The following is a 16,202-nucleotide window of genomic DNA, read 5'->3' on the forward strand; positions in this document are numbered from 1 at the left end:
TTATATCTAGAGTAGACAGGGTTATTGGTGTGTTAAGCAGGGGCACAGGGTTAATTCGGCCAGAATGCGGTCATTATTAAATCATTATTTCTGTGCGGCCCGGTAGCAAATGCGCCACGGACCGGTACCAGTCCGCGGCCCGGCAGATGGGGACCCCTGGCATAGAGCGTCAGATGGTAAAACTGTAAACATTATGTTGGGGTTCCAAAGTATGCACTTTTGTTCTCATATTAAGTATTAGGACTGTCCTTAACCAAATCCTAGAGGCTAATATTGCTAACTGATTCTAGACGTGATCGTCATTTGATATTTTTTGTGATTGACAGACTACTGTTCGCCCAAAATTTATGTAATCGGCCTGCTCAATCATTGCACCTTCAATCAAAAGGTCTTTTCTAAACTAATCTGACTCCTCAAAAGAGCTGTAAAACCTTTTTCACTATAGTAGATATATAAGACCGAAGTTAAGGAGTGTGACTTTTCTTGAGTGCATCAGCGAAACCGTATACCATGGTCTCACAGCTTGATCACAGTCTCCTTCACAAACTGAAGTTGAGCTCAGAAGGAGCCAGGTTACCCAGCATGTCGCCACACTTCTCTCCAGAGAAAATATTAACGTCAGATAAAATGTTTTAAGAGTACACTTTGGAACCTTCAGCAGAAAGGCGGTTAGGCACACCTTGTCAAGACTGTCCCCCATTTGAACTCTTATATCATACTGGGCCTCCTTCCAACAACGAGCTATTTGTACCTGATGCAGTAGAAAACTCGTGTTGGCATGAATAAGGGCAAGCAAGAAAGATATGGACCTTGGCATCGAGCGTCCTGGCAATTATGAAAAAAGTCAAATATAAATATGATAAAACATCAACTCATTCCATAACCCTTTTGTGCATGAATCCAATCAAGTTTTACGAGGGAGGGGCGAATGAATGAATGCCCCTCCCAGTCAAAATGGATTGGACATCTAGTGCCGTCAATGGTACTGAAACATTAGCATTCACAGCCAGTCTTCCAGATTTAAATTAATGGGATGTCGATCGCCATCAGTGACATACTCGGGGGGTGAAATTTAGAGTGTTACTTGGAGCCGTAACTAGTGTGTGTTTCTGCTTTTATTAATTTCATACATTTAATTTTTTATTAACGTATACATTTATAATTAGTAGAGATGTGCCGATCGATCGGGTCCGATCTCGTCATTTTCAAAGTATCGGAATCGGCAAAAGAATATCGGACATGCCTTTTTTTTTAATATATATATTTTTTTATTAAAGCGTTTTCTAATTGTATTTAACGTTACAGACAAAATGTCTTACACTCATCCAGAGTAGTTTTGGCTTAAAGTAGGGCTATCAAATTTATTGCGTTAATGGCGGTAATATTCACGCATTGTCACGTTCAATCTATAAAAACGCCGTTTTACCTATAGATAGCGCTAAGTAGCAGCATATAATGAGTAGAGAGAATTTTGACAGCCTTTGGAGCCATTTTTAATGTGGCTAAAGCCTTACAATACCTCTCTCAGCAAAAATAACGTGGGAGGCAATGTGGGGAAGTAAGGTAGTAGTTGATCATTTTCTTAACACACTATGTTCTTTCCCAACGCAGAGAAGATATATCAATTGGTGCCCCTACGCACAGTCATGGTTGCACTTCCCATCATGCATTTGGGCAGAAGTTAAATGGCTGAAGTATCATTTACTGAAAGCTCAACAAATACACTAGATGGCAATATTTAGTCACAAAGTCACATTTATCCTTTAAGAATTACAAGTCGTTCTATCCGTGGATCCCTCTCACAGAAAGAATGTTAATAATGTAAATGCCATCTTGAGGATTTATTGTCATAATAAACAAATACAGTACTTATGTACTGTATGTTGAATTTATATATTCGTCCGAGTTTTATTCATATTTTTCTTAATGCATTGCCAAAATGTATATGATCGGGAAAAATTATCGGGAATGATTGGAATTGAATAGGGAGCAAAAAAAAAAGGAATCTGATCGGGAAATATCGGGATAGGCAGATACTCAAACTAAAACGATCGGATCGGGAGCAAAAAAACATGATCGGAACAACCCTAATAATTAGCGTTTTTACCGCACGATAAGGCGCATCGGATCATAAGGCGCATCTGATTATAAGGCACACCTTCAATGAATGGCCTATTTTATAACTGTTTTCATATATTGGGCATACCGCATTATAAGGCACAGTAGTAGTAGTGGTGGGGGTGGTGGTTAGGGTTGCATTATACATCCACTAGATGCTGCTGTGGAATGTTATGCCATGACTAACCAATATTGATCCGTATATGAGGCACATCGGATTATAAGGCGCACTGTCTGATTTTGAGAAAATTTAAGGCTTTATGTGCGCCTTATAGTGCGGAAAATACAGTATATTAAAAAAAATAATACCCAAAAATACAACAATGATGCCTGGTAATATTTTTTTTCCCAAAGCATAGTAATAATTGATAATATTTAAGTCTGTTTTTTGTTTTTAATCCAAACATATTCACTTGCCCTATAAATGGCTAAAGGTCTTAAGTGTGTACAAATTTATTTTTTTATTTTTTTAAATGAGATGCCATTTGGACATAATAGAGTGGACGCTAACAGAGGTGACAGTTTGGGCTAAAGTTAGCCCTCAGCCTAGCGTTGCTGACATAATAGCTAAAGTGACTTTGGATACTTGATGAGAAATCTTTAATTTTACAAATAAACCTTTTGAAATGATTCAATTCAATTAATTACTTTGATATATAGCTTTGACGGAGCGGACTCATTATGATGAAGCACACTGAACGTACATCATAAAACTGCAAAATCAGGTTTTTAAACAGGTAAAAAATTGTGGAATAGTATCATTAATAAATGGGGATTTTTTTTTTTTTTTTTTTTAAAGGAACACTCACACAACAGAGAGGACAGTGACACTGGGGACAAACAAAACTTTTTTTGTTTATTTTTTTATTTAATTTAATATATTTTAATTTAAGAACAACACATGATTAAAAATAGTTAATCCAGGACAATAAAATCATAACAATTATTTTGTATTTTTTTTTCCTACTTATGTTAGTTATTTTATAGACTGAACTTGAATGAAACACAGTGGGGACATAGCAAAATTTCATAGCAACCTTTTACCAGAGGTAAATTAAATTTATAAAATATAATTTAGAAGCCTGTACCCTTGAATATATAGTAGATGGCAATTGATAATACACCAAGAAAAAAAAAAGTTTCGATCACTTTATACCAGGGACACAAATAGCACCTTCTAAAAAATGACCTATATAGTCGCTTGTCCTTATACAGTAAAGGGTTAAAGGTAGGGACGTGATCGGAAATCGGGCCGATCGCACCATTTTTCGGAGGATCGGAATCGGGTGAAAAAGGTCGAGTTTTTAATTATGGTTTTCTGCTTCATGCTCGTATAGCGCCACACCCTCCCCACTGCTAAGCAGTGCATCCAAACTGTCCAGTACAGCTTACGTTTGGTACTTAAAGTTAACAATGATTGAAGTTTGTAGCTTTGATCTCGCCAGAGAAGCTTCGTAGCTCTACAATCAAAGACAAATGCGCCAATCATCATTTACCTTGATACACACTAGGTGTAGTGTGCTGTGGCAACTTATTGTGTAGGTGAGAGGCTGTTCCCAGCAGTGTTAGTGTCAAAGTGTGAGTGGATTTGAGTGGACTCACTCCATGAAGCATTGAATAAAGACAAGCATTTTTCAATGTTATTCTGGTTTAAAAATAATTCACATTATAAAGGCGGCACGGTGGGACAGAAACATATTTGGAACTTTTGTGTAAAAAAACAACTTTTTTTCGGCATCGGACAGGACTCAGTATCCGCAGATCCTCAATCAGGTGACTCAGACTCTGGTGCAAAAATATGTGATCAGAACATCCTTAAAGGTCTTAGCTATCAACTTTTGAAAACTGTATTTTTCGGCCTATAAGTCAGTTTTTTTCATAGTTTGGCTGGGGGTGCGACTTATACTCTGGAGCGATTTATGTGTGAAATTATTAACACATTATTATATCATTTCACATGTTGGTGTTTTGGAATGACACTGATGGTTTGGTAAAGTTGTTAGCATGTTCTTTATGCTATAGTTATCCGAATAACTAGTAATTAGTTATGTTACGTTAATACGTTCGCATTTCGTTGTTCATGGGTAATGTAACATTATCGTACTGTACACTTTTTCAGCATGTTGTTCTCTATTGTATTTTTATAAAAAAGAAAAAATTAATTGCCTTTCAAGATGACATATCTGTTCTATGTGTTGGATATTATCAGGTATATTTCCTCCAAAAATGCGATTTATACTCCGGTGTGACTTGTATATGCTTTTTTCCTAATCGTTGTGCATTTTTGGGCTGGTGCGACTTATACTCAGGTGCGATTTATAGTCCGAAAAATACGGTATTTATCCACCGTAGTAACCACTGTCTCTGTAAGGGTTAAAAATCATTTTTAAAAATAGTCGTACATATACTGTTAAGGAACTGCATCCGCCAAGCATAATCCTGAATATTGTTCGATACATGCTACATACTTTTTGGATAGATGCAATATAAGTGAACCTTATTGTTTTCCTGGCAGGTGGCTGGTATGTTTATCAACAGCGCAATGAGGTGCATAATAATTGCGGCATTGAGATTTACTACCAGACTGATATGCAAACCACCCACGAGAACATGCTGCTGGAGCTCTTCTGTCAGATCATCTCCGAGCCGTGCTTCAACACGTTGAGAACTAAAGAACAGCTGGGTGAGATTCCTTCAGTTGACTGAACGGCCTCTTGACATTTAAATTTCTACATGTGTCATAGGTGTTTCACAGCGTGCTGTACACGGAGTTGTAACACGATTTCTCATTTGTGCTCTTAAGGTTATATTGTGTTCAGCGGGCCGAGGAGGGCCAACGGGGTCCAAGGCCTCCGCTTCATTATCCAGTCAGAAAAGGCGCCGCACTACCTGGAGAGCCGCATCGAGGCCTTCCTTTGCACCATGGAGAGATCAGTGGAGGAGATGACTGACGAAGCCTTCCAGAAGCACATCCAAGCCTTGGCCATCCGCCGCCTGGACAAGCCCAAAAAGCTGTCTGCGGAGTGCGCCAAGTACTGGGGAGAGATCATCTCCCAGCAGTACAATTTTGATCGAGGTGAGCTGCTTCAAAGGTTCTCCTCACCTTACCGCTACGTCTGAATCCCAGTCAAATATATTTAAAGCCCCTTCTGATCTCGCGTGTTGGCTCGTGTTACATATTGGGTTGAGTGCATTTTTGGATTATACCAGCCTGCAACCAGGTTGTGCTGGAACAACATTTGAGTCTTTGTGTTTTGCCACAGATAACGTAGAGGTAGCCCACCTGAAGACCTTGACGAAAGAAGACATTATGCAATTCTACCGTGTAAGTAGATCAACTTTTTTTTGTTTCATAGCCTGTTTTAGAGGGGACCGATAGAGGGAAAAGAGATTTAAAAAAAGCGAGATATAAATGATCTTAAATATCAGCATAGCAACACTACTGTATATGATGGAAAACAAAGACGACTGAAAAAGCAGTTTCTGCTCTTGCACCCCTCTTTAAAATAAACTGCTGTATTTTAAGCCAAAACAACTGTTGTGTTTGATAGAACAATATGTCTATATGCTGCAATAGTAGATTCATGGCGCATTAAGCCCCCAAACTATTTTTAATTTGTCCGTTTTACCCTGGAAACTCCCATTTACAGATGTCGCGCAACCGTTTTTGTTTCAACCCAGCCATAAAAAGAAGCTCAGTAATTATATTTATTATTCGAAATGTCTGTCATTTTTAGCTTAGAATCATTAATTGATGTCTAATATTTCGTTGGGGGAAAGAAAAAAAAAACGACTTTAAAATATTCACTCGCATATTTTAACCTTTTAAACAAATTACGTCACAATGAAAAAAATGGTGTCTGTAAAAAGGTCACGGATATCGACCTCATATCTATCGCTTAATTGTAGTTTTTTGGTTACCGTCGCATTTTCCCCAATATTTTAGATAATAAATAATCGATCCAAACAAAATAAAATTGAAAAAAAAAAAACGTTTAAAAGGGTAAATATGTAAAAAGGAAATCTCGACCACTTCTTGATATCTGCGATTTCTGCATCGTGACCCTTGTTATATTACCATGTTACACCCATAAAATCCCCCCAAAATCCGGCTGTGGCCATTCACATCTGTGTCTTGACACTCGGTGAGACATGTTACATAGAGTTTTTGGATCGAAACAAGGTAAGTACGCGATAATCTCTTTAAAATCATGGCGTCTATAATTATGCTCAACTCCAGTTAGGATTTTGCTGTTTAAATTGCCCTCCTGTTCAAAATTTTTCTTCCCCCTGAAAATTGAGATTTTAAGCTTTGTAATAATGTATCACACATGCATATAGGACAATTTTGAAATTTGGCCAAATTTGGGGGTCTTGGAGCGGAACTTCAAGTCACCTTAGTGTTTTCCGCCATATGTAAATATATATGTTATTGGGAAAGTTCTCAACATGTTTTTGTCTACCACATTTATAACAATTCTTTTCATGTCAAGCATGGATGACGACAAAAATTTTCAGTTCTTCCAAATTACTTCCGTAATGAATTTGATAACGATAAATATGGAATATACCGATAGCCAGTGTTGTTTATCTTACTGAAAAAAAGTAATTAATTATAGTTACAAATTACTTCTCCCAAAAAGTAATTGCGTTAGTAACTCAGTTACCTGAATGTAAGAGTAATTAGTTACTTGGCAAAGTAATTGGTGATAATTACGTTTTTTTTTTTTTCCTCAAAAAAAAAAAAAAAACATTGGCCACACTATGTGAAGTTTTTTTGTGAAGGTTTTTGGTACAATTGGCCCAAGCCCAATTCGTTCCCCTAATTTACCCTTTACCCTGAATTTACTGTTAAAATTGCTCCCATTATTGCATTAGTTCCCTTCTCTCTACTTTCGACATATGAAAGTTTTAAAACTGTTTCATCATTTAAAGATAGATTCAAGTCAAGATTATGCCGATTTAGAAGTATTTTAGATAAAAAGTTACTTAGGTTCGCGAGGAAGGTTCTCTACAACAGAGCCGTCCTAAAAAGTCATTTAGTGCCATGTGTGTCATTTTGCATCCAGTTATATCTATATACAGTACATGTGATATCTACCATGTCTACCATATCTACCATAACATGCGGGCGTAGTTTGTAGGCTATCGGCTACAACATGTATTATTGGAGCTACCTAGCATCGCGTTTGCTCGGCGTCACAACTTTCTTGCCTCCTCCCCACTCCTGCTCTGCTCTGTCGTCTCGGTGAGTCCGTCTCCATCAGACTTTTCGACCAATATAGTAACGCATGCCTTTCCGTCCTCAGTAACGGTTACGGCGTTGCCAAGATGAGAAAAGTAATTAAATAGATTAGCCACTACTGAAAAAAATAACGCCGTTAGTAACGCCATTATATTGTAACACCGTTATTAACAACACTGGTCACGACCCAAACAGTGCTACGATGCAGGCTGACGTACTCCCCGTACAATATGAAAATATCACGCATTGTGAACATATGAAAGAAACTATTTCGCATTTTTATGTCATCAGACGAAAACTGGCATTCGTTTCGTTATGTTTTAGTTTCCCGAAACACGTTTTTTGCTTGTCGTTGTCATAAAAACATTATTTGACAACGAAATATTTTTGCTATTGTCATCTTTTACAGAAATAATTAGCGTGCTGTAGGTGCGTAGCGCATTAAACATTTTTTTTTTTAAATAAAAATGCAGACACCTTCCTACAAGTGATGTACTGTACTAAAATAGCACATTGATGTAAAAATATTTAAAATGAATGTAATTTAAATATATATATATAGGACTGTCTCAGATAATTAGAATATTGTGATAAAGTTCTTTACTTTCTGTAATGCAATTAAAAAAACAAAAATGTCATACATTCTGGATTCATTACACATCAACTGAACTATTTCAAGCCTTTTATTATTTTAATATTGCTGAATTTGGCTTACAGCTTAAGAAAACTCAAAAATCCTATCTCAAAATATTAGAATATCATGAAAAAGTATACAAGTAGGCTATTCAACTAATCACCTGAATCATCTAATTAACTCGAAACACCTGCGAGGGTTTCCTGAGCCTTAAAAACACTCAGCTTGGTTCAGTAAACTAAATCACAAGTATGGGGAAGACTGCTGATCTGACTGCTGTCCAGAGGACCATCATTGATACCCTCCATCAGGAGGGTAAGACACAAAAAGAAATTTCTCAAAGAGCAGGCTGTTCACAGAGTGCAGTTTCAAAGCATATCCACAAAAAGTCTGTTGGAAGGGAAAAATGTGGCCGGAAACGCTGCACAACCAAGAGAGATGACCGCAGCCTTAACAAAATTGTGAAGAAGAGCCGCTTCCAGAATTTGGGGGAGCTTCAAAGACAGTGGGCTGAAGCTGGAGTCCAGGTATCAAAAGCCACAGTTCACAGACGTGTCCGGGAAATGGGCTACAATAGCCGTATTCCCATGGTCAAGCCACTTCTGAACTCAAGACAACGGAAGAAGCGTCTGACTTGGGCTATGGAGAAGAAGCACTGGACAGTTGCAGAGTGGTCCAAAGTCCTCTTTTCAGACGAAAGCAAGTTTTGCATTTCATTTGGAAGTCAAGGCGCCAGAGTCTGGAGAAAGGCTGGAGAGGAGCAAAATCCAAGTTGCTTGAAATCCAGTGTGAAGTTCCCACAGTCAGCAATGGTTTGGGGAGCCATGTCAGCTGCTGGTGTTGGTCCACTGTGTTTCATCAAGTCCAGAGTAAATGCAACTGTGTACCAAGAGATTTTAGAGCACTACATGCTTCCATCTGCTGAAAAGCTCTATGGAGATGAGGATTTCATTTTCCAGCATGATCTGGCACCTGCCCACAGTGCCAAAACCACCAGTAACTGGTGCACTGACCATGGCATCACTGTCCTTGATTGGCCTGCTAATTCCCCTGACCTGAACCCCATCGAGAATTTGTGGGGTATAGTTAAGAAGAAGATGAAAGACACCAGACCTACAAATGCAAATGAGCTGAAGGCCGCTATCGAAGCATCCTGGGCATCAATAACACCTCAGCAATGCCACAGGCTGATTGCCTCCATGCCACGCCGGATTGATGCAGTAATCCGTGCAAAAGGATTCCCAACAAGGTACTGAGTGCATCAATGGACATTTTCAAATGTTTGATTTAGTTTTGCTGTTATTAAATTATTTTTTTACTTGGTCTGAGGAAGTATTCTAATTTTTTGATATAGGATTTTTGAGGTTTCTTAAGCTGTAAGCCAAAATCAGCAATATTCAAATAATAAAAGGCTTGAAATAGTTCAGTTGATGTGTAATGAATCCAGAATGTATGACATTTTTGTTTTTTTAATTGCATTACAGAGAGTAAAGAACTTTATCACAATATTCTAATTTCCTGAGACAGTCCTGTATATATGTACAGTATTAGCGGTGCAACGGTTTGCGGTTCAAAGCCGAACCGTACGGTTCGCCCTGTACGGTTCAATACGCCTTTATGAACCGTGCCTTTTCGGTTTTGCAATTAATGTATTCCGAATGCTTGTGGAACGAATTGATCAAGCTCTGTGTGCCTGTGTGTGACGTGAAGCACCGCTGTGGAGAAATTCCCGCCCCCCAGGTAAATGCCGGATCGCTGAAAGCACCTGTGTAATAGAAGCCGAGTAATGCCCTCTCTCGCTTACGAGCGAAGTGAAAGTGAAACAAGAAAGAAAACAAATAGCTTTGGCGAGCAGAGGAGTGGAGAGACTGAATTTTGAGGAAGCACCGGCTTCTTTCAAATCTGCGGTGTGGCAACATTTTGGTTTCCCCGTGGACTACAATGCAGAGGGAGAGAAAATATTGAAAAAATTGCAAGCATTGCTCAGTGCTCGTTCCCCATGCTAATGGCAACACTTTTATACACCAGTAAAAACACACGGCGGACTTCGTTAATTTACTTGGCCCGCGTTACATTGTTCCCCCGCGGACATATTTCTCCAACAACGTAATCCCCGACATTTATGAAATGGCGCGCAAAGCCATCGAAGATGATTTCGCTAAAGCACATAGTTTCGCCTTGACCACTGATAGTTGGACGTCCCGTGCTACAGAGTGCTACTACCTAACTGTGACGGTCCACTATAATTTATACCTGTCAAGTTGTACGGTCTCGTCGTAATTTGTACATGTGAGCACAGATTTTTAAATGTGTACGGCGTACGTTACGTTCAAAATCTGCGCGTTTTTCGTGCATTACGTTTTTTTTTTTCATCCGTTCGGATTTGGTCACCGTTTCTGCAACGAGACAATGTTCGTTAATACGTTGATTGAATGACGTGAGAAAAGTCAGACATGGAGAGGGAAGAGTGTTTGTCGAGACGCTGTAGCATACGCGATGCTAGGCTAGGTGGCTCCAATATTTCCTGACTGTAGCCGAGAAAATACAATCTACGCCTAGATATCACATGCATATAGAAGTACATGCGAAATGACAGACTCGGTAGCGTTAGCAAACAGCCGCCATTTTAGAGCAGTAAACTTCTCAGAAGGGCTCTGTTGTAGTAAACCTTCCGATCTAACCTAAGTAACTTTTTATCTAAAATACTCCTAAATCGGCAAAATCTTGACTTGATTCTATCTTTAAAGGATGAAACCGTTTTAAAATTTTCACGTTGAAAGTAGACAGAAGGGAACTAATGCAAAAACGGGAGCAATTTTATCAACTTTAACGGTTGATTCACAACATTAAATGACCTCCAAACATAGCAAAGGTTACTATGTTTTTTTTGTTTGTTTTTTTTTAATGAAAAAAAAAACATGAAAGGTATCACCAGTTACTTTGCCAAGTAACTTTTTTACTACTGTGTGTGTGTGTGTGTGTATTTCAGTAGTCAGTCACTACACTAGCCAAAGAGCTAAGAGGCATTTTAACTAGACATGCCCGATCGATCGGGTCCGATCACGTCATTTTCAAAGTATCGGAATCGGCAAAAAAATATCGGCCATGCCTTTTTTTAACATATAGATATATCAAACCGAACCGTGGGCTAACTGAACCGTTGCACCCCTAATATACGTATATGTATATATTGTTTGCATTTTCCTTTTCTCAGCCACTTCATTATGTGATTATTCATAAGTAAAAACATCTCAAATATACAAATCCAGATAAAGTACAACGTCCATCTAACAAAGTCATCAATTGCCCTACATCCGTTGAAAAGTACATTATCACACACTGTGACGACTTTGGTTCTTTCATTTTCATTCTTCCTGACCCTTGCGTGCACCCACAGGAGCGCCTGACCCTTGATGCCCCGAAAAGACACAAGATGTCAGTGCACGTGCTGTCCAGAGAGATGGACACCTGTAAGTACTGTATCTGTAGCAAGGGCGTAGTTTTTGCATTGGGACGGTAGGGACATAACACTACCAACTTTTCAGGATGCTCAAATTGTCCCTACAAACTTTTAAGCAACCTTATTTGCATTATATAATGATTTCAGTTGTATAGGTAATTTAGCTCATCTTCCCATTATGTAAGGAATAGACCCTAACATTATGAAGTGAATTTTTTCATTATGTTCAGAGACTTACATTTATCCATTTTCACTTGCTGAATGTGCCGGTCCATTTTAGCCCCTCAAACGCACCTGATTGGCTAATGACTTGATCCCCCCCTCTCCCGCCACACACATGCACACTCACACAGCCCCGACAGATTCATGTCGACAACATGCCGCCTCCCCCGCCGAGGAGGGATATTAGGAAAAAAAATTCGGCAAGCCACAGCCACTGTAAGTATTGTAAAAAGTCGTCAATGTTGTGGCGGTGGTGGAAACACCACTATTTTTTCTACTGAAAGTCCGACCTGCATTATAGTATAGCATTAAACTGTAAACATTAAACTTGCTAACCTGTAAACCTACTGAGGTCAGGCCAGCCTCCACATGAAACAAAGTAGTCAAGCTCGGTGACCGTCATTTGAACCTTTTATTTTCATTATGTGCATTACGGCAATGCAGTGGCTTCGAAGTGCAAGTCCCTTTATTACAAATAAAAATGGGGAGCTATCAAAGAATGGGTCCACTTCAGGGGATACTGACATGAACATGAACTGACATGAAAAAACAATCTGTGAAATGAAATCACACATCAGAATTTCATGAGTACTTTGTTTTGAATCTTGGATAGTCTAGAATGCTTCAGTTGTAGAGCAGTCCTTGGATAGCTCAGATTTTTTTTCATTATTTTTTTTCCCAAATCACTTTTATATAAAATACTTTTATAGTTCGAGTCTAGGGGTCCTCCAGTGTCGCCCAGAAGTGGACCCATTATGATAGCTCCCTCCCCTTTTTTTTTGTTGCACTTCAAAATGTTTTAGTAGTTTTTTTATATAACAAAGGTTTGAATTGAATGTTGTATCACCTGAACCAATACACAGGAAAGTTGGTATAAGTCAATACAGATTTATTTTGCATTGATGTTTAGCCTATAAATTAATTAGGTTAGTTTTCGTGAGAAATGTAGCCCTGACCCCCGTTCAGTAATCTGTTTGGCCTTATTAATGTCCCGTTCCCAGTAGTCATGTGCTGGTATTAGATTCTGACGGTATGATAACCTTAAGCAAAATATCACGGTAATGCAATCCCAGCTCTAAAATGTGCAAGAGATCCAGTGGGGCAAATAAGTATTTAGTCAACCACTAATTGTGCAAATTCTCCCACTTGAAAATATTACAGAAGCCTGGAATTGTCAACATGGGTAAACCTGAGAGACAGAATGTAGGGAAAAAACAGAAAATAACATTGTTTGATTTTTAAAGAATTTATTTGCAAATCATGGTGTAAAATAAGTATTTGGTCAATACCAAAAAATCATCTCAATACTTTGTTGTGTCCCCCTTTTGGCAATAACGGAGGCCAAACGTTTTCTGTAACTCTTCACAAGCTTTTCACACACTGTTGCTGATATTTTGGCCCATTCCTCCATGCAGATCTCCTCTAGAGCAGTGATGTTTTGGGGCTATCGCTGGGCAACACGGACTTTCAACTCCCTCCACAGATTTTCTATGGGGTTGAAATCTGGAGACTGGCTAGGCCACTCCAGGGCCTCGAAATGCTTCTTACGAAGCCACTCCTTCGTTGCCCTGGCTGTGTGTTTGGGATCATTGTCATGCTGAAAGAACCAGCCACGTCTCATCTTCAGTGCCGTTGCTGATGGAAGGAGATTTTCACTCAAAATCTCTCGATACATGGCCCAATTCATTCTTTCCTTTACACGGATCAGTCGTCCTGGTCCCTTTGCAGAAAAACAGCCCCAAAGCATGATGTTTTCACCCTCGTGCTTCACAGTGGGTATGGTGTTCTTCGGATGCAATTCAGTATTCTTTCTCCTCCAAACACGAGAACCTGTGTTTCTACCAAAAAGTTCTATTTTGGTTTCATCTGACCATAACACATTCTCCCAGTCCTCTTCTGGATCATCCAAATGTTCTCTAGCGATCCACAGACGGGCCTGGACGTGCCCTGGCTTCAGCAGGGGGACACGTCTGGCAGTACAGGATTTGAGTCCCTGGCGGCGCATTTTGTTACTGATGGTAGCCTTTGTTACTGTGGTCCCAGCTCTCTGTAGGTCATTCACTAGGTCTCCCCGTGTGGTTCTGGGATTTTTGCTCACCATTCTTGTTATCATTTTGACGCTTCGAGGTGAGATCTTGCATGGAACCCCAGATCGAGGGAGATTATCAGTGATCTTGTATGTCTTCCATTTTCTAATAATTGCTCCCACAGTTGATTTCTTTACACCAAGCGTTTTACCTATTGCAGAGTCAGTCTTCCCAGCCTGGTGCAGGTCTACAATTTTGTCTCTGGTGTCCTTCGACAGCTCTTTGGTCTTGGCCATAGTGGAGTTTGGAGTGTGACTGACTGAGGTTGTGGACAGGTGTCTTTTATACCGATAAAGAGTTAAAACAGGTGCCATTAATACAGCTTTGGAGTGTGACTGACTGAGGTTGTGGACAGGTGTCTTTTATACCGATAACGAGTTAAAACAGGTGCCATTAATACAGGTAACGAGTGGAGCCTCGTTAGACCTCGTTAGAAGAAGTTAGACCTCTTTGACAGCCAGAAATCTTGCTTGTTTGTAGGTGAGCAAATACTTATTTTCCACTCTAATTTGGAAATAAATTCTTTAAAAATCAAACAATGTGATTTTCTGTTTTTTCCCACATTCTGTCTCTCATGGTTGAGGTTTAACCATGTTGACAATTACAGGCCTCTCTAATCTTTTCAAGTAGGAGAACTTGCACAATTGGTGGTTGACTAAATATTTATTTGCCCCACTGCAAACATGTTTTACATGTTGGTTAGCCGCTCTCCTCTAAGTCGCGGCCGTCTGCAACTTTTCTATAGCTGAAATATTTCCATACCAGTTGTTTACTTCAATGGAGTTAGGGTTAGTTCAAGAGTTAAACCTCCTCCAGCCATTGTGTATTACAGCTGACTCACTGACACTGAGCAACAACCGATGTGTATATGCAGGTTATTTTGTTATATCGTCTTTACCGATGTTGAGACCAAACCTACGCCCTTGATCTGTAGTCATGTGATAAAATTGAAGGACACCACATGGTCGGTGTATGCTAACCTTTGTCTCTCCCAAGGTCCCCTCGTTGGAGAATTTCCTGCGCAGAATGATGTCAACTTGGCACCTGCACCCTCTCTGCCACAGGTAACAACTTAGTTCGCCCTTCCAGCGCCGTTGCCGATGATAGATGTCCAATCGTTTCATTCTTTTGATGTGAATGTAAATTAGTTTGTCGCTCGACTATTTTGAACCGGGTTTAAATGAATTGGACGTCTATTGCAGTCAGTGTCAGCCAATGAGTTAAGAGAATGTCTCATTTGAAATGTGGAGATGATTTCTGTTACCGTGACTAGAGCAAGTTTTTTTCCGCAGCCGTCGGTAGTCCGAGACATGACTGAGTTCAAGAGGAGCCTGCCTCTCTTCCCCCTGGTACGATCTCACGTCAACTTCATGGCAGCCAAACTGTGAGCGCACCCGGCTGCGTCCGTACAGTCTTGGAACGCCGGGAAGACTCGGATCTGACTAAGCCTGCATGAGTGTGTGCGTGTGTTTGGTTGAGTACATATGAATGTAGGTCTGCATGCAGGCTGGATCCACTAGAAGGAAATGCTTTGAAACAGATGTGCGTAATAGAGATACACAGGTCACCATAGCTGTGATTTAATGGTAGAACCTCATGTTCAAGTTGAACAGGAGATGCAACACTTCAAAAATGATGTCACAGTTCTGTATAAGCTCTTTGTAGAGGAACTAGACACCACAAAAGACATTTTTACTCATCCTGTTCAGTTTCCTCGTTGCGATGGTTTTAGTCCTCGCACGGTTTTCTTTTTAACCTTTTAATGTTGGGACCCTTTTGATGAGCTTTTTGTAAATCAGCTTACCATGAAGAACCTCACCCATAGGAAAGCAAATATTTATTTTTTTTAATTTCATCTTAAAATTCTACAAAAAAAGACATCTCAGGGTTACTGACATGCTGATTTTCTTTTTTTTAAACCTTCAGTTTTAGATAAGTTTTATCTGTCATCTGTATTACGTATTTTGTTCGTTTAAATAAATGTGATCAAATACTAGTGATTTTGTTTCCCTCCATTTTGATGTCCTGTGGCCTATACTACGAAGCCAGTTTGCTGGCTTAGCAGGGTAACTTCGAGAGTAACTTAATCACGTGCGACCTAAGTTCGCAGCTTAGCGAGACTACGAAAGGTGGATATGTTGGAACTGAGAAGTGTTGCCATGGCAACACACGCCACGCGCCAAGCCTGGTCGTCTCAGAGTTAGATCTTGCTTAACCCCAGAATTCTAATCAACCACGCTATATTTAAAAAGCACTCCTTCACGGAAGTGTCCTCCTGACAATGACAGCGTACCTGGATGACCCATACGACATTGGCGCGCAGATTGTGAGGGGCTCTCTTCGGAGGGCACGGGTTTTTGGAGACCGCCAGAATCCGCTGGCGTACCCAGAAGATGTTCTCCATGAAAGATATAGATTTTCAGCTGAGGGAATTCT

General features: G+C 39.7%; 1 protein-coding gene across 3 annotated transcripts in view; it reads left to right on the forward strand.

Moving 5' to 3' along the window:
- Window positions 1-15,762, forward strand: part of ide (insulin-degrading enzyme) — a 39,566-nt gene extending 23,804 nt beyond the window's left edge. For all 3 annotated transcript variants that reach the window (XM_057848462.1, XM_057848463.1, XM_057848464.1), the window contains exons 20-25: window positions 4,634-4,801; window positions 4,922-5,194; window positions 5,382-5,443; window positions 11,395-11,467; window positions 14,763-14,830; window positions 15,059-15,762. In XM_057848462.1, the coding sequence (XP_057704445.1) occupies window positions 4,634-4,801; window positions 4,922-5,194; window positions 5,382-5,443; window positions 11,395-11,467; window positions 14,763-14,830; window positions 15,059-15,154 (740 nt within the window). In that variant the 3' untranslated portion in view covers window positions 15,155-15,762. The remainder of the gene's footprint in view (window positions 1-4,633; window positions 4,802-4,921; window positions 5,195-5,381; window positions 5,444-11,394; window positions 11,468-14,762; window positions 14,831-15,058) is intronic.
- Window positions 15,763-16,202: the final 440 nt, after the last annotated feature.

Source organism: Corythoichthys intestinalis, chromosome 10 (genome assembly GCF_030265065.1).
Source record: "Corythoichthys intestinalis isolate RoL2023-P3 chromosome 10, ASM3026506v1, whole genome shotgun sequence".
NCBI classification, from domain to species: domain Eukaryota; kingdom Metazoa; phylum Chordata; class Actinopteri; order Syngnathiformes; family Syngnathidae; genus Corythoichthys; species Corythoichthys intestinalis.